Here is a 21,636-nt window from a genome sequence, read left to right as displayed (position 1 = left end):
TTTTTAGAAAAATTAAAAAATCTTGACTTTTTGTAACTTTTAAAAAAAAAAAAAAAACTAAGCAAACACCCTTCAAAAGTAGACTTCAGCCTCGTCTGAAAAAAAAAAAAAAAAAAAGAAAAAAAACAAACAAACAAACGCAGCTGCCCTAAAGTTCTCGCTCTTTCTTTTTTTCTCGAAATCACGCCTCACTCCTTTCTTCTCATCAACACACAAACCTCCATCGATCTATCGAAGTTGTGTTCCCTCCCCGTCTTCGCAGTCGTCGGCCTCCTCTCCGTCTCCAGCTTCGACTGCTAGGCCACAGCACCTCCGGCACCACCTCCAATTGCTACGCCACAGCACCTCCGCCTCCACCTCCGACGACTTGTGCAACGACTTCTACAGGTAATATCATGCCTTCGGTCTTTTATTCTCATCAACACACACACACACACAAATAACTTCTGAAATCAGTGATTACTCAGATGTGCTATCGTTTTCTGATACCGATGATTTTTGCAAGTTTATGTTTCCCTGAATTGGGTAATTTCATAGAAAATTTGTTGTTTTTTTCTTTTATTTTTTCTGAAATCAGATGGAGTATAGTTTTGTTGTTTTCCTGAATTGGGTGATTTCATATAAAATTTGTTGTTTTTTTCTTTTATTTTTTTTGAAATCAGATGGCGTATAGTTATATGCAATCGCGGGTTTTTTTTTCCTTTGTTTTTGCTGTGAAATCTTGTTTCTTTTTGTTTTTGCTTGAATTTTTCTGAAAATCTTGCTGATTTCTTGTTTCTCTTCGTTTTTATTGTGAAATGTTGCTGAAATATGTGAAAAACATTGTTGTGAAATCTTGATTTTTGTTGTTTCTCTTGTTTTTCTACTTTCCAACAATAATAAATGAAGTATTTTTTTCTTTTGATTTGTTGTTTTTCTGAAATGATGCTATGAAAGTATGCTTATTAATTCTGAAAAATCTGTGAAATCTTGTGAAACTATGCTGAAGTCTGTGAAATTGATTATTAACATGTTATGGATTCACTAAATGAAAGTATGATGCTATATCTTGAACATGCGGTGTCTATTAGTGGAGAAGATTCATACCAAGCATTCATTAACATCATATTTATTATGGATTGAAGTAAAGAAATTATGGTTTACACGGAAAGGGTATTTTGGGGAAGAAGTGAAAATTAATTGATTATTAACATGTTATGGATTCACTAAATGAAAGTATGATGCTATATCTTGAACATGCGGTGTCTATTAGTGGAGAAGATTCATACCAAGCATTCATTAACATCATATTTATTATGGATTGAAGTAAAGAAATTATGGTTTACACGGAAAGGGTATTTTGGGGAATAAGTGAAAATTAACAAGAGAATAGAAGATTTTTACTTTTTTAGATATGTTTTAGGTTATCATTGTTTTGGAGCTTTTAATTGTTTTGGGTACAACAATTAAGAAATAGGTTTGTTATTTGTGGTATAATCTTTGATTTTCTTTTATTATTGTAATTAGTTGCTTTGAGTATAATCAAGTAATGATAGAGGTATGTTTGATTTGGATAAATGTTTAATTTTCATTTATGTTTAATTTAGATTTTATATGGTGTTTTTATATTTTTTTTTATAATTATTCAAATAGTTGATTCGGTTATGTTATAAACAAAAACGTTAAATTCAACAAAAAAATAACACAGAAGGGTAAAATTGTCATTTTTATAATTCAGCACTGTAATTCAGAGGTTTCAACCAAACAGTATTTGAAAATTCAGATCTTAGAAATTCAGACCTCTTAAAAATTCAGCTCTTAAAACTTCAGATTCTGCCAAACAGCCCCTTAGTTGCAGCAGAAACCCCCAATACCCCTTTCCTCATCGGCAGTTCAACACCGACGTTTTCTAATAGTCGTCGGAGACCATGGGCTCTCCGATAAACAATTCCAAAGGAGATGAAGTCTGCACTACTAGCGATACAAACAACGCGTTTTTTGATGTCTATGGCCCCCAGGTTCTTTCAGTAATCTTCATTTTTTTTTCTTTAAACTGGCAGATGTATTAACCTAATATACTACTATATGCCCAAAAAGACCGACTTTAATGGCTTATTACTAAAACTGTTGTTATTGTTTCATAAAAAAACATTAAGATTGATAGCTAAAAAGTACCATATTTGGGAGATTTCACAAGGAAAAGAGGTCTAGAGAAGAGCTGAATGACTGAAATAATCGATGGGCATATACTGAGTTAAATTTTGATGTTTCACATTTGCTTCTTTTGGTTGTGGTGTATTATAACTTTTATCGTGGATGTAATACAGGCAAAAGCAGGTGTTGAGTTTAAGACCCCAGAAGCGAATTCAACTCTTAACTTGGAAGTGAGTTTCAATAATCACATAAGACCTGTTTGTTAAAATCTTGTCCCAGAACAAATGCGGCCATAAAGTTTTACAATAAGTTACATAGTTTAGTCATTAAAGTTTAAATGTTTTAAGATTTGGGTTTATGTAAACTTAACAGGATGTTCAGGGGCTTATAACATGGGTACTTGCTGAAGGATTCATGCCATCATGGGTTTTCATTAAGGTTGTGACCCTTCATTCTTTTCCTTTTCTAATAGAGTTTATTCAATGTAGGATCTTTTGCATATAAACAAATGAACAATGTTTTTGTTTAAAAAGATTAGTTTTTCATTTGCAGAATAAGCCTCTGATTCCAAAAGTGGTTATGCTTTATGTCCCTGGTCTTGATGCAGCAATCTACCTCTCACAGTCTAAAATACTACACAGCTTAAAAGAATGTTGTGGCATCCCAAGGGCAGTGTTAGCGCCCAGGTTGGTGTTTTGACATAATTGCCCCTTCACTTGTTTATTGAATATAACTAATAACTATTCTCATAGACTCATAGCAATCATGTTTTAATCTTTTCACAGCTGTGTATCAGATGGAATGCAGACTATAGACGCTCTTCTTACATGTAAGGTTAAGAGAAAAAGAGAAGCAGATACATTTACAAAGAAATCTAGACCTATATCTGAACAAGGTAACAAATTTTTTAAGTTCACTCCAAGGACATTTCGGTCATTTTGCCCCTGTAAAAATGCTATGCTAATGCAACTATTTGCTATACTTAATTTATTTATGGATGATATAAGACATGTTTATACGTATTTGCATAATAATCAAAAGATTTTGGTAGATATTAATTAGCATGTGAAATTGAAATAAGAATAATTGTTATTTGATATTTATTCAGGAACATGGCCTATTCGTGATGATTTGGCATTTTCTGAGCTCATGAAAAACATCCCATTTCCAATTTCCTATTATACCCTTACCACAAAGGAATTAGAAGATAATGGATACATCCATGATCAATCAGGTTACCAGATTCTTCCTCTTGTATTTCTTTGTTTACATTGCTTTTAATTTATCAATCGTTAGTTTTTGCTTAAAACAAATGTTTCAGGTCTTAACTTTTGACTGTTTTATTTCAGATTTTCTCTCAACTCTTCCTGCAACATCTGGAAAACCCACCCATGAAATAGTGGGAGTTGATTGTGAAATGGTAAGGATTTTGTTAATTGTTACAAAGATTTAATATAATAATAATTTTGGTGAATACCTTTTCATTTATATTGTTTCATGAAATATTTCAGTGTATCACAAATGAGGGATTTGAGCTTACAAGAGTAACACTGATAGATTTTAAAGGACAGGTAGCTTAAAATTTGAGCTTCCTCATTCCATAATGTTTACATTTAATCATGCTTTAATCTCTTATCTCTTATTATAATAAACAAGTAGCTGAAATAAAATACAAAGTTTATCCATTAAGTCAAAAGAAAACACCTATATATATATATATATATATATATATATATATATATATATAATATAATATAATATAGTCTACTGAATTAAGTTTTATAAAACTTAACCTAATCATCTTACAATAAAGTTATGGTGTATTTTTCAGGTTTTGTTGGATAAATTGGTTAAACCAACAAATGCAATAACTGATTACAACACTAGGTACTTTCTTCTGTTTGAATTTCCACATAAGCAAACCAATTAAATCTTTTTATATGTATATAATATTGATAAGAGGTTTCTGTATTCAGGTATAGTGGAATAACTAGTGAGATGTTGAATGGAGTCACAACAACTCTAAAAGACATTCAGGTTTTCCGTTTTTTAAATTCTATTGTCTAGTTTTTTAAATTAATCAACAATTACCAATTACTAAATACTAATTACCATGGTTGCAGAAATCGCTAATCGGCCGCTAATCGGTGGACTAGCGATTAGGGATTAATCGGCTAGACGGGGATTAATCGGGGACCATTAATTATTAAGAAAATTATTCAAAATTTTATAAATCTAATTTTAATCCTACAAAAGAAATCTGATTAATCGGCGATTAGGTCCGATTAGGGCCGAATTTGACCTGCGTTGACCAAACCCGATTAGGTCCGATTAAGTCCGATTAGGTCCGATTAATTCCGACTTTGACCTGTGTTGACCAAACCCGATTATAGTGACCGATTAGCAATAAATCTCATCGGTGGAGGTCTGATTAGCGATTAATCGCCGATTAATCGGCCGATTAGGCCGATTTCTGCAACACTGCTAATTACTAAACCATGGTTTAATTTCAGGAAGAGTTTCTACAGATAGTTAATAGAGAAACGATTTTAGTTGGACATTCATTGGAGAATGATTTATTGGCTTTAAAAATCTGTCATAATTTGGTGATTGACACTGCTGTTTTATACAAGCATTCGCGAGGTGGGACCTACAAAATTGCACTTCGTGTCCTCACAAGGAAATTCCTTGAGAGAGAAATACAAGGTTCAGGAAATGGACATGATAGTATTGAGGATGCAAAAGCTGCAATGGATCTAGCCTTTTTAAAGATTAAAAATGGTAAAAAAATTTAAAACTCTTGTACTCATTTTTTATTCTTTCTTTTAACTATGTATCAAATATATTGTCCCGATTACTTAGACCAATTTAATCAGACATATTAGGGTTTTATGGGCTTAGAATTTGGCCACAAAAGTTTCTTATTTTAGACTTTGGCCGCAAAAGTTTGTTACTTTAGACTTTGGCCACAAAACTTTCTTATGTTGGCAGATTTGGTTCCTAGACTTTGATACATTTGCACTTTCCACCCCCTACTTTGTAAAATGTCAGTTTTACCCCTCTCAAATCTGAACACCTACATTTTCCACCCCTTTACCTTTTGTATACTGGCAAATTTGCTTGTTTGACATGTTTGGTCCATACATAGAAAGTAAATTACAAGAACGGTCCCTGTAATTTACAGAATAGGTCCCTGTGCAGAATTATATTTACAGGAATGGTGTGTATGTTAAAAAAAATACATAATTCCCCTTCCTAATATCAAATTTACAAAAGTGAGGTTTGAATTTGTTCCCTACATAGAAAATAAATAACGAAAAGAGTCCCTGTAATTTACAGAAAAGGTCCATGTGCAGATTTGTTTTACAGAAAAGGTCCATGTGTTTTAAGACTTACGTATGTTGGCAGGTTTGGTCCCTGTGTAGAAAATAAGTTACTAAAACTGTCCCTTTAATTTCCAGAAACGGTCCACATTTTAAAAAAATTACAAAAATGGTCCTACCTAATACAAAATTTACAAATTACACCCTCGCAAGGTGGGGGTAATATCACCCTAATTTTATATAAAACAAAAGTGTTAACCTATCATTCTTTTGGCAACTGGCAATGATGAGATCTCATAGTTTGAAAAATTTTCACTATAGTTTTTATGTTCAGTATAATTTATCCACTTGTTTTTTTTGAAACAGGGCCTGATTTTGGTCGACCTCCATCATTTACAAGGAAAAAATTTCTTACAGTTTTGGGTGACTCTGGGAAGGCCTCATCTTTTATTGATAATATATCAATAGTGAAAAGATATGCTTCAGAATCATCACATTCCATTCCTGTGACTTGTGATGATGAAGCTCTTTCGAAAGCCATTAAAGAAGTACTTTACTTACTTATCCTATAATTATGGGCTAAATGCAATAAATAACAATGTACTTACATTTACATATGTATTGGAGGCTATTACTTTAACCATTTAATTAACCACAGGTAAAAAACGAGAAAGTACATTTTGTGTGGGCCCAGTTTACAGAACTGAGTAGTTATTACAAGAAACAAGCGGATGATGACGTGGCATTGAATACCAAAGTGGCTGAGATGATAGCTTTGCTTACTTGTAGTAATAACAAGTCCAAGGCTAGAAAAAGCATCAAGTACACAGTCACACCTGATTTGAAGCAAGTTCTTAATCAATTGAATTCCAAAATAAAAAATATTTACTCCAATTTACCTAACAATGCCATGCTAATAGTTTGCTCAGGTCATGGAGACTCTGCAATTGTTCGAAGGTACAATTTTTTTACCCATACATATATTGTTTTTACCTATATTGGTAAGAACAAGTCGAAACATATATTTTTGAAGTAGCATTTATAGTAAGGATTTTTATTTTTTTAATTGTTATTTTGTTATGTGCATGTGAATGTGGATGGATGGATGAAGATTGAGGAAAATGCTTGCAGAGAAGGTGGACATAAACATGCCTCGGGAACATCTTGTAAAGGTCTTGGAAGAGTTGCAGGCTCAGGCTGAAGTAGGTTTGTGTTTTGTTGGGGTCAAACATTGATTGTCAACCGGTCAACATCCGGCCCTTTTGGTGTTTTAATTTTGAGGGTGGGTGAGGTTGTGTTCTATAGAAAAGCTTAAATTAAATTTGGATATTTAAAAAAAAAAGTGTATAATATCCCTTGAATTGTGAAGAATGATAACTGTATCCATGGTGACTTGTCATTTCCATGAAACAAAACTTGCTCTTCGGCTGTCAGTATTTTTGCAGAAAAAGAAACATGTGGGGGTTTTGGTTTTTTGTGGGCACTTAACTCTTAGGCTGGAGGGAGTGGCCCTCGCTAGGGACTCGCCTCCAGCTCGCTAAGATCGCCAAAGCCATTCTGTTCAAACTCGCTAAGGTCATCGCCAAAAGTGGCTCGCCAGTCATGTAGCGAGAGGAAAGAGAGAAAGAGAAGGGAAATGGATTTTGATTGGCTTGCTGTTTTTTCTTTTCCTTTTATTATTATTATTTTTAAATAAAAATAACACAATATTTGATGCTACCACTCCTTACTAAATGTTAAGATTAGGTGCTAAATGAAGCAAAATGAATTGACAATTAAAAAGCTGACGTGCCAAGGTGCTAGGAGTGTAATAAGACATGATGACATATTTTCCCTTTTTCTCTATTAATCATTATACCATAATTTCCAGCTGTCAGCATGCGTTAGTAAAATATATAAATGAGAAAGGCAAAGGCAAAGTAAGTTATTATCTTCGCCTCTATAGCCTTAACTAATGTCTGTTTACACTTTACACAAAGGATTTTTCACAGTTTCTCCCCATTTTTGCATGTTTCTTAGGGAGGAGTCCCATTGAACCCACTGTCACATCAGCTTTTCTCTTTGATTTTTCCGAACTCACAACACACAGAAATCCTATCTTTTTTAATCCACTCAACCCACTCAATTAAAAAAAAAATACTAAACAACTAAGGTACAAGAGAAAATGAGAGAGAGAAAGTAGAGAGAGATGATGAAGTTGGTTCGTGAAACCAATTAAACCACCCGTCAAAGAGGGAGTGGTACCGGCGGTAACTCTATTGCTAATTAAGATTTTACCTTGATTATTTTGTATATATATTTTTAATTGAGTGGGTTAAGAAAGATAGGATTTCTGTTTGTTGTGGGTTTGGAAAGATGGAGAAAAATCAAAAAGAAAAACTGATGTGGCACAGTGGCAGTGGGTTCAGTGGGTTCGGTGGGAACGACTCCCTCCTCCCTCAGTCAAATATGCAATGAGATATCGTTCTAGAACCACAATATATCATGTAGCATATTTAACAAGATAACATGGTTGCATAATATGTGTAAGTTGCATAAAACGGCAAATAATGACAATTTATCATATAAATAAGCATTCAACAATGAGTCAAAAAGTTGTTATACATTTTAATCTAAAATGAACAATTTGCATGTTTGTTTGTTACCCAAAAAGGGCTTTACAAGCTTTCTAAGACTGTTTTGAAGGATGAGAATAAGGACACTCACACACAAGAGACAAGAGATGAGGAGGGGAGTCTTTGTCCCACATTTTTATTTTATCTCATTCACTCGCTACCAGTCTAATGCATGCCAAACACACGGTACAAACAAGGCTTTCTATTTCTATGGACCTAAAAGTCTCAAGTGGCCCCCGACAACATAGAGAGTGAAGCAACTCCATTATTATTATTATTATGCAACAGTTGTCTCCAAAAACTGTTCCATGCCCTCAAAGGCAAAGGCCTTATACTTATCCCCCCTTCAACCACATGTTCCATCATTTTCTGATTCACAAACAAACCTCTTGCAGCAAAACCCATAAGGTCAATCCCAAAGCCTTTGTAAGAAGATTCAACCTTAAAATACTCCTCGTGATCCTGTTTATTGCTATTATTATCATTATTATCATCAAAATGTTGAACAACATCGTCGGTTTGCACTTGAAGTAACTTGTCAAGTTGTGCTTTTAGTTTAATGAGACGATCACCAATCCTTGTAGAGACAACATCGTATAGATTTCCCCTTGGAACAGTGTTGTCCTGTTCCAAGTCTCGTACATCTTTGAAGTCGATTGGATCACCCACAAGTACTGTCACCTAAAAATTTCACACCGATTAGAAACATGAATGGTGTTTTTTGCAACAGGACAACACATGACAAGACAAACAGAACATGACATGACATGACAGAACAGGTTGCAAATATTTGTACCGTTTTGCCAACCCTAGGAAACGAGGCTCCAACAGGCATCATCTCTTGCATCCCTGCATGCACAAATGGAATAACCATCGGGGCATTGTCTGCATCCAAGATTAACCTATGGAAGAATTTTCAAATTTAGTAAACAATTATGGCTAATTCAACTTTAATTCAAAAATAACCCTTTGAATGAAAAATTATAGCAACCAAGATTAACAATGTGGAAGAATTTTCAAATTTTTTGTGTACTTATAGCATAGTACATTCATTTCTTCATATTATAGTACTTTGAATTCTCTTTCTTATAGGATACCATGCTTTGAAAAAACTATCCAATTATAGCAGTGAAAATTGCTTTGTATTGGATGACATTGTTATAATTTGGTAGATTTATTCAAAGTAGAATGTTCTATGGTAAGAAATGAAAGTAGGATGCTATAATATTATAAACAACTCAATAAAAGTACCTTTTCTATTTCTTGCATTTAACCCTTAGGCCTTAACCATATTGAGTATTGGATAAAGACAACAAAAAGGCGACAATTAACCATATTAAAGTCAGACAAACAATAAAAAGCCTTCCACTTGAAAACTAAAAACTAAATGGTTGATCATGAATTCTTGATCACCTCACACAGTCTACCTACACTAGACTTCCCTTCCCTAATTGTTTTGTTGGCTCTACCCTTGTTTGATAGTTGCTGATTGAGTCAGATCTGACTGAGTCATACCAGACCCAATCTCTTACCACACCCAGTAAGAAGATAAGATTAGGCCTTAGGCAATAGGCATATAAGAGAAAATGAGATCCTAACCTTGCAGTGCCTCTCTTTATAGAACCCATAGTTGATCCACCATCTCGGGAACGACTGCCTTCAGGGAATATGTGGACCCACCCACCTCTATTTAGTTTTGCAATGGCAACATCCATACCCTAACCAAAAATTAACCATATGAGAATGAATGCATCTCCAATTAGATGTTTTTTTGATAGGTCAAGTATAACTAATCAACCCCAGAAAAGAAATTAAAGGATCATTGCACAAGGAAAAAAGCACGTGAACCCATACCTTCTGATAAATTCCTTCACCACGAGAGACAGGAAGAACTTTAACACACTTAAAAAATGCAGAAGTGAGTGGATTACGGAAGCAACGATCAGTAGCACAAAGTGTCCATCTCAAGTTACGAGCATCCAAAAGAAGACTTTTAGGAAGAAGTGCAGCAATAACCAATGGATCATCCATGGAAGCAATATGATTGCTTACCTACATTTATTAAACAACCCATTCAAGGATATGTAGAAGAATGATGAAAAAACAACATAGCACAATGTTCATCATTGGCTTACTGTGATAAGTGGTGTCTTATCAGGTCTGTTGAGCAATCCTTGTTGTAATTTTTCACCTCCATATATCTGCAATACAAAACAAGAACTACTTCCAGCATTTGTTTTTGAGGTGATTACAAATTAGGAGACTTAATTGAGATCATTTCATTTACCTGGACATGATTTAGTCCATGCATGAAAACATGGCAAACATTTCCAATAACAGGAACAGCAACAGCCTGAAGTATTTGGGTAAGAACTGAATCCTCTTCTGTATCAAACTCTTTGCTAACTGCAGATTACATATTAAAAAAAACACAGTTGATTTACTTTTGCTAATCATATGTGCTAGATACAGAAAAATGCACTAACATCATGACATGTACTCTATATCTAGAAGTTTAAAGGAGTGTTTGATTTACTTTGCTAATTATATATAGCTTCTTCATCACCTTCACAAAATCAACAAGGATTGTGTACTGTTGTTCATGTGTTAATCATATAGGTTTAGCTGATAGATTTATAAGCAAATGACTTCAACAATAATGCCCATTTTCACTACCATAAAATGAACTGCAATTCTTGTACACAAGAAATTCTAAAACGATTTCATATATCTTGAACATTACCACTTCTGATTACACATGTGTTCCTTATGTCCCACATCAATTCATATACGCAGGTATCACCTTAGGTCAAGAAAAAAATTATTGCCATAAAATAAGATTATCTTACTGATTCTTTCAATTCACGCAGATAAAAGTGAATTATGGATACAGGCAGGCAATTCAATTGTAGTAGGTTTTAGCCGAACCTCTTTTACGGTATAAAGTGGAAGAAGTGGCTAATGTTTGACTTCGGAAATGGCGAAAGCGTTGAAGCCAGGGTTGCGTCGCAGAGGAAACGTACCCACTGGACCTATGTCGGCGACGGTGTTGGTCGACAACGACTCGGAAACGATCTCTGAGGCGGTGTTGTAAACATAGCGCTCTGTCTTTCCACCGATCTTCCTTCTGGAACCAACGACCCTCCATCGTTATCAGATTAATGCTCAGGGAAAGAGTTAGGGGGGATAGTGCACAGGAAAGTTGAGTGAGACTGGCCTTTTAGGTTGTTTGTTTGGTTTTTTTCTTAGGAAAAAAAATCGTTTTGCAGGTAAACTGCTTGTAAATACTGAGGAAAACCAATCGTTGATTCGTTTCACGGAATAACTCAAATTCTGGTGTTCTACTTTATGAACGAACTGTGTCGGGGCGACATGTTACCAGCCAAACAAATAAAATCGATAGCCTTGTTTGGTAACCAATATGTTTGACTAATAATATTATGCTAATTACGTAGTATTGATTCGTTAACAGTATTTTAAAAACCATGGTTGTACAGTACCAACCAATATATATATATATATATATATATATATATATATATATATATATATATATATATATATATATATATATATAAAAGAAATATTAGTTCTCATATTTGCATGTTTTAATTAGAATAAAAAATAAAAAGTCTTGGAATTTATAAACTAACACATTGATTAACAGATTTCTTGATACTTATTTTTTAAAGAGCACGAAATCGATGATACAAAAGCACATGACGCTAAAACTCAAAAGGAATACTAACTTCTCATTCCTTTCCTTGTATTGTTTCCATTTACTTCCTCAGGCAACTTGCTAAAGGTGGGTCTCTTTTAATACTTTTAGTCGTTTTCAAAAGATAAAATACTAACACAAGCAAGTGAAGCAACGACCAATTGCCCACAAATTCAACTCATATTCACGTATAGGTATATATTAGTTAAAATTTTTGGTATATACCAAATACCAATATGTACTAACCAAATTTGTTGGCAGCCAAATTAGTTGGTACCAAGTGTACTTGGTACGATACTAGTAATTAAATTCTTATGTCAACTATAGTTCGTACGGTACACGGTTTAGAGAAAAAAAACTTGGTACCATACCAATTCCATCCCGGGTCAAGTAGGCTACTCTATTAAAGGCTTGGGGCCAAAAGCTCAAATCTGTCATGTAGTATATAAAAAACAAAATTATTTGTAAAATTAAAAAAACAGTTGTTGAAGAGTTCAGTTGACATTGGAGCTTTACTCTAACTTTGGTCAAATCCTTTTTACTTTTCTTTTAACCTTTAGAAAAAAATTATAGAAAGATTTTTATAAAACACTTCGTAAAGTTGTTGTAATGATAACGGTTGTTTCATGTTTGTACATATTTGAAATATATCAAGATTTCTTAGTTAATAAACAAAGTTGTTTAATTAGTAGTAATCCTTTGTTTCCAACTAGTAGAGAAAAGCATTGTTTAACTCAAAACAAGAAAAGATATATATATATAAAGGTGAACAAAAACAATGATGGTACCAAATCAATACTTGTGTGCTATTTTGGTTTCAGAACTTTTGGTTAGTATTTTTCTCACTTCTAAGCTCAAACTAAATCTATTTTCTCGAACTGAATTACTTTTGTGCCATTTTGTTTCGGAACTTTTGGTTCAATACCAGTTCTATCCCACTGTTCCAGTATCAATCTCACCCTTATATATAACCATAAAATGTTTATGTATTTAACAATAAAATATAACTGAAATTAATGTATTTTCACATAAACCGATCTAAATTGCATTTTTAATTTGTATCCATCCTGTTGTGGGTCTGGTCAAGGTCAGAAACCTTGTGAGGTGAGCACACGGGTGTCTAGAGAGATCTTCCATCCAATATGACAGTTCCAATTCCAATATATATGGTCTACGAGTTTTTTTTTCTTTGTTAAAAATAAGCATGATTCAGTATACAAGTTTTCAACAGTGAAATACTGAAATAAGCCTCCTACTCTGAGGATTCGGTGATAATGCCATATATCTAAGTTATGTTGTAGAACACTATCCGGCACAATTTAGTGTAATCTTTGGGTTGGGTTGATTCGAAAACAACAGATTAATCATATTTCTTACAACAGGGAACTTCAATATTCATTCCATCCCTGTCGTCTGTCTGTTCAATCCAATCCAATCCTACACCCAAAATCTGATAACATTAGTTTTTAAGCTGTCAAGAGATTTAATTACAGCATACGTATCAAAGGAAGCAAGGAAGGGCATTTTACCTAGAGTAGAGTAGAGTATAAGAGAATAATCTACATTGCATCAAGAGACTTAATCCCAGCATTCTTATCCCACGCCTCTGGTGGGGCTGCATCTGCCATGATCTTTTCCTGACCACGCCACAGTATCTAAACACCAAATCAAATCAAATCACATGATTATAATATAAATTAAATAAGATATACAATAATACAAAAAATATTAGTGAATTATTAGAACATGGGTTGGGTTTGGGTTTACCTTATCAATTACACCAAACTCTTTAGCTTTGGTGGAATCCATATAAAAAGGCCTTCTCATCACTTGTGTTACAGTCTCCACTGACTGATTTAATCAAACAACAATCAATATAGTATATTATATCTTCATCCAATCCAATTAGTGTTTCTTTTCTTGTGTATTTGTGCAAAAGACATAAATGCCCTCCTCATCCTTTTATCACTCCCTACCTCCACTCTTGTTCCATGTAACACACACACAACCTCCTAAGGTTAACTTGATAATTACATGGGATTGAATTAAATTGGACTAGACAAGCTTTCTAGGGCTATTTAAGATGATGAAGATGAGAAGGGTATCAACATCTTTTCCATATTTTTGGGTGATTTTTGTCCCAATCACGGTACAAAGCCTAAAAGAGAGAAGAAAAAAGAGCAATGACTCACATTTTCGGTGTGCTTTGACAAGAGACCAACAAGTGTATCCTTGTTAATGATGACCTGTAAGTAATTATAATTTATAAATAGTAAAAAGGTGAAGTTGGTAAAAAAAAAAAGCAAATTTAAATGTTAAAACCAACCTCCTTTGCACGTATCAAAACATCACTTCCTGTCATCAATCCAGATGATGGAATACGAGGCTGTTGTATCATAGCTAAAAGTAACATACTCATTACTTCAAATACAAATACAATAAATAAAGAAAAGATATATAACAAAATATATAAATTATTATATGAGTACCTTTTGCATGTGGCATCATAAATCTTTTCCCTTTACTCCCTGCAGCAAGCAATAGACATGCGTGACCAATAGCAGCCCCTACTCCAACTGTATGTATCTGCACATAAAAGGTTGCAAATGATTGGTTGAATGAATATGCATATATTTGTTCAGAGATCTTATAAAAAGTTACCTCATTTTTCAATTGCATCATAGCATCATAAATTGCAAAACCTTCTGTCTCCATTCCAACCTAATCATATAAAATCATTCTTTTATCAAAAGATAGCAAACTACTTTTATTGATTTATGATGACATCAACCCAAAACATGCAAGCTAAAAGAAGGAAGCTCAAGAAAACAAACTCACTGATTCACCATCATCACGAGTAGTTCCTGTAGAATTTATATAAAGATATATAGGCTCTTTGGGATCCATCCATTGAAGATACATTAACTCTGCAATGATCAGCTCAGTGACAGCTGGCACCAACTGATACATAATCATACAACGCCTCCATAAGTCTTTATGTATAGATAGATATAGCAACATACTTTTGTTGATTTATTTATTATAGCATCCTACTTTCATTTCTTCCCATAACTCTAATAGAAAGAAAAGAAAATTGGATGCTATTATAATAACAAATAAATGGAAGTAAGAACAAGAACAAGCTACCCACTGGCATGCCAAGGTACACTATTCTCCCATGGAGAAGCAATGATGGAAGGTCTGGAGGTGGCCTTCTTGGCCTGTGTTCATTGTAAGAGACAGATCTTTCCACCTATTAGAAAAAATTATGATTATTTTGTTATTGATTTAAGTTTTATCAAGTAAAATGTAATGCAAACAATTAAGATATTATTAACCATCACACAATTAAGGGAGAATTTACTAATGATAAAAGGTGATTCATCCCTAAATTTTGTTTCAATCTCTTCGCATGTCATGATTAAACACTTGTTTGAACGACATTCCTATGATTGGGTACTTTTTTTTTCAAACTACAATGATGTAATAGAAAGAAATGAAATTAGGATGATGTAATAAACAAATCAATGAAATTACATTTCCATTTCTTGCATATAACCCTATCATCAAAAAGGGCTAGAAAGAAATGAAATTAGGATGATGATTAAACACTTGTTTGAACGACATTCCTATGATTGGTACTTTTTTTTCAAACTACAATGATGTAATAGAAAGAAATGAAATTAAGATGATGTAATAAACAAATCAATGAAATTACATTTCCATTTCTTGCATATAACCCTATCATCAAAAAGGGCTAGAATTACAATGAGCCCATGGATATGTGTCAAAAAAGCTATAAGAAAAATATGGCACATGTGAAGAACCTTGGTTCCATGTCAAGGCTCTCACTTTCAGAAACAAATCTCAGAACCAACTGCTTGATTTGTGTAAAGACTTGAAATTCATATCGTTTCAACTTTGGTTTTACAATACGTTCTTTATTCATCCTAGAATAATACAACAAGCAACATCCTTAGTTTCTATAAGAGCAGAAATAAGGCACTACAATGTGTTTTCCACTTGTATTTAAGGGAAGGCCCCATGTAATTCGTTAACAGTAGAACCAGTTTCTAAAACACAGTCCAAAATATAAAGTATACTCCATGATTAGTGGTTTTTAAATGCACGAGATGTAAATACCTTGTCTATTTGCTCAAAATTGAGCTAGGGCTAGTACTAGTTTAGCAACAGGGTATAAAACGACTACAAGGATATACGAAACAAACACACAAAATTAGGTAATAACTAATAAGAAATAGATGTTACGTACGGTAGCGGGAGTAGCCATGAGCGTTGGAGAGTCAAAAAGGTCCAAGTACGGCGGCGTGTCGGAGTTAACCGGTCGATTAAGGAGATTTTCCGGTGAATTAGCGGCCAGTGATGCGAGTTTGGAAAGAAATGGATCTTTAGGGTTTAGCGGAGGCAACGGAGCTTTGATACTGTTTCTAGCGAGCAGTGAACAGTGGGTCTTAACCGTGGTTCGTCGGAACCACGGCGATGAATAAGAAGAGGGGGGTGAACAACAAGGGATTGTAGAAGACGCCATCGATACGCTCAAGCTCGTGGACATCTGTGGGTGCGCACAGAAGAGGAGCTTCTTCTTAAGGAAGTAATAAAAAGGCAAGGATTTGGATATTGTATCATGAGAATATATAAAGATAAGAGTTTTTATGTAATTTAACTTTTCAGAAAATCTTCGAAAAAGTAATATAATTTAACCTCGCTAGTTTATAATATAACCATGAAACCATGGTTAGAAAATTAATTAAATTTTTTAAGTAAAAACTCAAAATTATTAATTAATAATTTTAAATAACTTATTAATTGAAAGATATTATTTTAGTTATATATATATATATATATATATATATATATATATATATATATATATATATAATCGTTGATTTAAATAAATACGTAAAATATATCATCTTATAATTTGTATAAATTTTATTTTATTTTTATTCTAATATTATTAATTTAATGTAATTAAAATGTGATTTAAATTTTGAAATTTGAAATGGAGAATTAATAGATTGATAAATGTCATGATATTAATTACAAGTGTCAATAGATTGACAAGTGTCATAATATTTATTACAATGCCTAACATGGTGACACATGACAAAAGAACTACTATTTTATTAGTATAGAGAGATTTACGAAAAAAATCTCAAACTAAAATTTGTTTACAAAAAAACATGAATTACCGGTAAAAATTGCGATTTGACCCTTTTTCTCGGTTTACCTGTTTCATTAAAGTCTCATTATTTTAACATAATTTACGAATAAGTCCTAAACTAAAATTTAGTGATGATTTGACTATTTTCTCAATATAACATATATTTTATGGGTTTCATTGTTGACTTGGACACCTAGTCATTAAATTAGTTGATAAGATGAATGCGATGAGTTATATAATGCTACGTTTACTGTAAAATTTGATATTCATCTCATGAGCTCATTTATAACTATGCATTTAGGTCAGCAATGAAACCAATAAAATATATGTTTCGAGGAAAAAAAAACAACAGGAAATGAGTTGATGTCTGATGTGATGAATATATTGAGTTACATAAGTTTAGATAGACAATTAGAAATTTCTTATAAACGTAAAAATAACGAAGTTGTTGCTAGTTTATGTAATTATTGCAGTCTTCGTTGGATGTATTTTATATTCTAGAAAATATACAATGCATCAGGATATATCAAGTTTTATGGTAAACATAAAATTATATAACTTAACATATTCATCTCATCAACTCATTTAATAACTAGGCGTTCATGTCAACAATGAAATCGGTAAAATGTATATTACATGGAGAAAAGGGCAAAATCATCACTAAATTTTAGTTTGGGAGTTAATCGTAAATTATGGTAAAATAATGAGATTTTAATGAAACCGGTAAACAGGGAAAAATGGGTCAAATCGCCATTTTTACTGGTAATTCATGTTTTTCCGTAAACAAATTTTAGTTTGGGATTTTTTAGTAAATTATGGTAAAATTTTATAATTTTTTCAAAGATTTCCCTTTAAATTTATGTAAACCCTCATATAAAACTTTACATTTACATGTAATTGATACTTATATATATATATATATATATATATATATATATATATATATATATATATATATATATATATATATATATATATATATATATATATATATATGGATGAGCTTACCCGGAATCGGACCGGAACCAAAATCAAAACCAGAATTGGTAATAAGGTCCGACTACTAGTTCTTCATTATGAAAACAGTCTCTGTTCTAAAAATCGGAACCGGTTTGACATTTTTTCCATTTTTTAAAATACGCATGACTCATTCATATGAAGTCGGAATTACTTGATTTTTTTTTCTAACATGTAATTTAGTGTTTGTAATTCATTTTAGGCTGTACAAACGTATATTTTAGTTAGATATTGAATTAGATACATGACCCGAAAGAAAGAATATCAATGTTGCATTTTTTCTGTTTCAAAACTTTTTTTAATCTTTCTCCTTTTTTTAAATATGCATAACTCATTCGTATGAAGTAAAAATTACTGAATTTTTTTTCAGCATGTAATTTGGTGTTTGTACTTCATTTTAGATTGTACAAACACATATTTTGGTTAGATATTGAATCGGCTATAGGCCTTGGAAGACAACATATCAATGTTGTGTATTTTCTGTTTCGGCATTTTTTCTTTTGGAATATGTCACACTTTTAAAATGTACATAACTCACTCATATGAAGTCTTACTTGATTTTTTTTTTCAGCATATAATTTAGTGTTTGTACTTTAATTTAGAATGTAAAAAAAAAAAATCATATTTTGGTTAAATATTGAATCAACTACAGACTCCGGAAGGTAGCATATCATCTATGTTAGGACATAAATTTGTGGTTTATAATTTGCTTTTCAATGCTTTTATAGTCTTCGGTTTAGGACCGAAATCTCCTTGATCTCGGATGTAAGTGATTTCGATTTTGGGTATTGGGCTTGGCCTTTGTATTTAGGTCTTGGTATATATAGTGTTATATAAGTCATTCAATTGATCATTCCAAGAAGCACATATCATGTTTTAGAGAGACAGAGAGAACCAAGAGTGTCATTATGAATTTCATGTACCCGGCTATTAATCAATAATAGTGTGCACTAAAGATTAATCGTTGTGTTCTTATTCTATATTACATTTTGCATCATTCACTAGATTGGGATTTCGCACCATCATAGTGAAATCGATTGATACATCACAAGATTGGGTTTTACAATTTGTATCAGAGCTAAGGATTAGTATCAATCGAATTGGCAAGATTTTAACCGTTTCTTGGAGTTTTTCTTGGAGTTTCTGGCGTTTTGATTTATTTTTGACGAAATTTTGGTTGTTTGTTCTTCGTGTTCTTCATTATTTTAGAGTTTTGATCGAGTTTGGCTTTTAAAACTTGAAAATTTCGTGTTTTTGGTGTTTTTTTTTTAGGTCTTCGGTCACAATCCTTGGAGTTCTCAGCGGCAGACCTCGTCTTCGGATAGGGCTTCAAGAGTCTTCGGCGGCTAGCTTCGTTCTCGGTTAGGTCATATGCATTCTCGGTCTCTGCCTCGCTGTTCTCGGTGACGGCTACTGGTTCTCGGTTTGGTCATGGTTCTCGACCTCGCGTTCTCGGTTAAGGTTCTCAGCCTTGCATTCTCGGTCAGAGTTCTCAGCCTCGCATTCTCTGTCAGAGTTCTCGGCTTCAGTGTTCTCGGTCTTGGCTTCACATTCTCGGTTAGGGTTCTCGGTACTCAAGTTCTCAGTACATCTTCATTTTCAGTTCGTTTCTCGGTCCACGTCTTCGGTCCGCACTTCAGCCCCTCGCATTCTCGGTTAGGTCAACTTCGGTTTTCGGTTTTGAGATCTCGGTTAGAGTCTTTGGTCTACATGATGTCTGTTTATTGCACTAGTTTTAGTCCTACTTTTGTAAATATAATTTAGACACACAAAAGGCAGTGTACCCGTCAATTGGTGGCATAGTTAAGCAAGCAGGGTACCGAACACAGGAAACGGTAAATAAACTAACTACTAGAATTATCTTAATAAAAAAAATAACAAAAGAAAGGAGGTTTTCTCTAGTTTTTCAAGACTAGAAACTTAAGCACTTATCTAACACTCAAACAAAGCAATTAACCGCTAAAACAAATAAAAATCAACTAAACTCAATATTAAAGGAGACTTCTGTTCAGGTTTGACTTACTTATTCTTATGGTTGGTTTTATGGCACGTGCAATGGATTAATTTGTCATTGGCTACCGATTAATGTGATTAGGTTCATGTTCACTATTACTAATCCTTAGAAAACAAACCAATTCAAAAGTGGTCAGTTGGTTAAACTAATGAGTTTCCTAGTTTATTGATTCGGGTTTAGTAAGACTTGTAGTTAGCTAATTAAATTGCTAATTCAATTAACTTCTTGTATGATGGTTCATCACACAAGCTCACACATTGACCTACCTATTTTATAATTAACCCCTAGTTTCATGTTCACTATTCCTAGGCATATAACATTGTTTTCACATAAATTATACGAGACAGGCAATTAAGAGATGTTCATGCAACTTAATATACTTGATAATTAACAGAAAATAGTTATTGTCAACACATGAGGATCTCTAACAAGCTTAACAAAACAAAATTCACCAAATCAAATTAATCCAAGCCATAAAATCACACCATATTCATAAATTCATCTAGTCTAAACAGAAGTAATGAGTTTCTAGCTCATATCTACAGCAAATAACAAACTAAAAATGAAATCTAATGATTGAAACATGGTTCATGCAAAAGATTAAGATAAAAGTAATGTGTTATTGCCTTTGATCTTCTTCCAAATTGATATCTAAGTTGAAATCTCGAAAACCACAACTCCAAGAACCCTTCTGACCTCCAAAAATCGTCCAAAGCTTCCCTAATTAATTAGGGTTTGAATGAGAAGTGTTTCTATATATAAGTTCTGAAAACAGAGCCAACTCGACGAGTTTGTGACCCAACTCGTCGAGTTGGTCATTAAAATCTCGTGTACGGCAAGTCAGCGTCAAGAATCGCAAATTGTCTAATCAACTCGTTGATTTTTCTTGGAATCAACATTTTCTCAAAACACTAAAGTCGTCCGAAATTGTGTCTAGTTTTCATAACATTTTGAATCTCGTCAATCGGAGTTACGGTTCATGAGATATGGCCAAAACACTGACGAGTGGTCAAGTTGTCCAGCAACAACCTTCTTTCTTCAAAATCCAATCTCCAAGCTTCCAATCGCTAGTTTCGCTTCCTTTTCCATCCGATCATGTCATTGTTGCTGAAAAATGAAATTCTAAACTAACTAAGCACCTTTTTTTCATTAAATAAAATAAAATCAACATAAAGTATTAAGATAATGCATGAATTTTATAACTAAATATGCACATATCACTACATAATTGGGTTCGCATTTTCGGTCTAGCTTCTCGGTTACTGAGATTTTGGTCCCAAAGCCTCGTATTCGGTTTTTAAGCCTTGTTCTTGGTCCAAAAGCCTCGTTCTTGGTTTTGAGAAGTCTCATATTCAGTTAGGTTCTTGGTTAGCATTAATTCAACCATCCTTTGGTGTTTTTGGTCAGAGAAGCATTTATTTTCGGTAAATAATGAATTCTTACAACAGTACCAATGAGGTCAATGAAGTTTCATGCTCTCAGTCTTGTGAAGCTAAATTTAAACATTATTGTGATCAACATGATTTATTAATTAGGGACATTAAGGACCTTAAAATCTGAAGGATATACTCTCAGAAAGGCCCAAAAACCTTTAAAAGAAAAACTAGATGCCCAAACCAAAGATCTTAAAA

General features: G+C 33.2%; 3 protein-coding genes across 8 annotated transcripts; 1 reads left to right on the top strand and 2 right to left on the bottom strand.

Annotated features, from left to right (window-relative positions):
* The first annotated feature begins 114 nt into the window (after positions 1-114).
* On the top strand, positions 115-6,889 carry LOC145073337 (Polynucleotidyl transferase, ribonuclease H-like superfamily protein). Of its 4 annotated transcripts, none has more exons than XM_079019889.1 (15): positions 115-387; positions 1,824-1,997; positions 2,307-2,363; positions 2,506-2,571; positions 2,686-2,819; positions 2,919-3,028; positions 3,242-3,367; positions 3,483-3,553; positions 3,645-3,704; positions 3,965-4,020; positions 4,110-4,170; positions 4,647-4,914; positions 5,823-6,004; positions 6,115-6,413; positions 6,568-6,889. In XM_079019889.1, exons 2-15 carry the CDS (start codon positions 1,908-1,910, stop codon positions 6,689-6,691), a joined length of 1,704 nt encoding a protein of 567 aa, XP_078876015.1. In that variant the 5' UTR covers positions 115-387; positions 1,824-1,907; the 3' UTR covers positions 6,692-6,889. The 4 variants fall into 4 exon arrangements, with proteins under 4 accessions (XP_078876015.1, XP_078876016.1, XP_078876014.1 ...); XM_079019890.1 differs by having other exon boundaries at positions 116-387; positions 1,810-1,997; positions 4,767-4,914; XM_079019888.1 differs by having other exon boundaries at positions 116-387; positions 1,810-1,997.
* A 1,150-nt stretch (positions 6,890-8,039) lies between these two features.
* LOC145073335 (Phospholipid/glycerol acyltransferase family protein) lies at positions 8,040-11,478 on the bottom strand. 2 transcript variants are annotated; one of them, XM_079019886.1, is made up of 7 exons: positions 11,000-11,478; positions 10,359-10,477; positions 10,207-10,272; positions 9,926-10,123; positions 9,671-9,789; positions 8,868-8,973; positions 8,040-8,752 (listed from the first exon to the last, which is right to left on the bottom strand). In XM_079019886.1, the coding sequence occupies exons 1-7, from the start codon at positions 11,217-11,219 to the stop codon at positions 8,297-8,299; spliced, it is 1,284 nt and encodes a 427-aa protein (XP_078876012.1). In that variant the 5' UTR covers positions 11,220-11,478; the 3' UTR covers positions 8,040-8,296. The 2 variants fall into 2 exon arrangements, with proteins under 2 accessions (XP_078876012.1, XP_078876013.1); XM_079019887.1 differs by lacking the exon at positions 11,000-11,478 and adding an exon at positions 10,921-10,943.
* Positions 11,479-12,920: 1,442 nt separating this feature from the next.
* On the bottom strand, positions 12,921-16,425 carry LOC145073389 (ATP-dependent caseinolytic (Clp) protease/crotonase family protein). 2 transcript variants are annotated; one of them, XM_079019939.1, is made up of 10 exons: positions 16,063-16,424; positions 14,941-15,042; positions 14,628-14,750; positions 14,451-14,510; positions 14,279-14,375; positions 14,116-14,189; positions 13,982-14,035; positions 13,557-13,640; positions 13,319-13,444; positions 12,921-13,226 (listed from the first exon to the last, which is right to left on the bottom strand). In XM_079019939.1, exons 1-9 carry the CDS (start codon positions 16,360-16,362, stop codon positions 13,349-13,351), a joined length of 990 nt encoding a protein of 329 aa, XP_078876065.1. In that variant the 5' UTR covers positions 16,363-16,424; the 3' UTR covers positions 12,921-13,226; positions 13,319-13,348. The 2 variants fall into 2 exon arrangements, with proteins under 2 accessions (XP_078876065.1, XP_078876066.1); XM_079019940.1 differs by having other exon boundaries at positions 13,026-13,239; positions 16,063-16,425.
* Between the last annotated feature and the right edge of the window lie 5,211 nt (positions 16,426-21,636).

This window comes from Lactuca serriola, chromosome 9 (genome assembly GCF_051521515.1).
Source record: "Lactuca serriola cultivar US96UC23 chromosome 9, Lser_US96UC23_V15, whole genome shotgun sequence".
In the NCBI taxonomy this organism is placed as follows: domain Eukaryota; kingdom Viridiplantae; phylum Streptophyta; class Magnoliopsida; order Asterales; family Asteraceae; genus Lactuca; species Lactuca serriola.
Note: the sequence above shows the minus strand (reverse complement) of the source record. Positions and strands in the feature narration are given on the sequence as shown.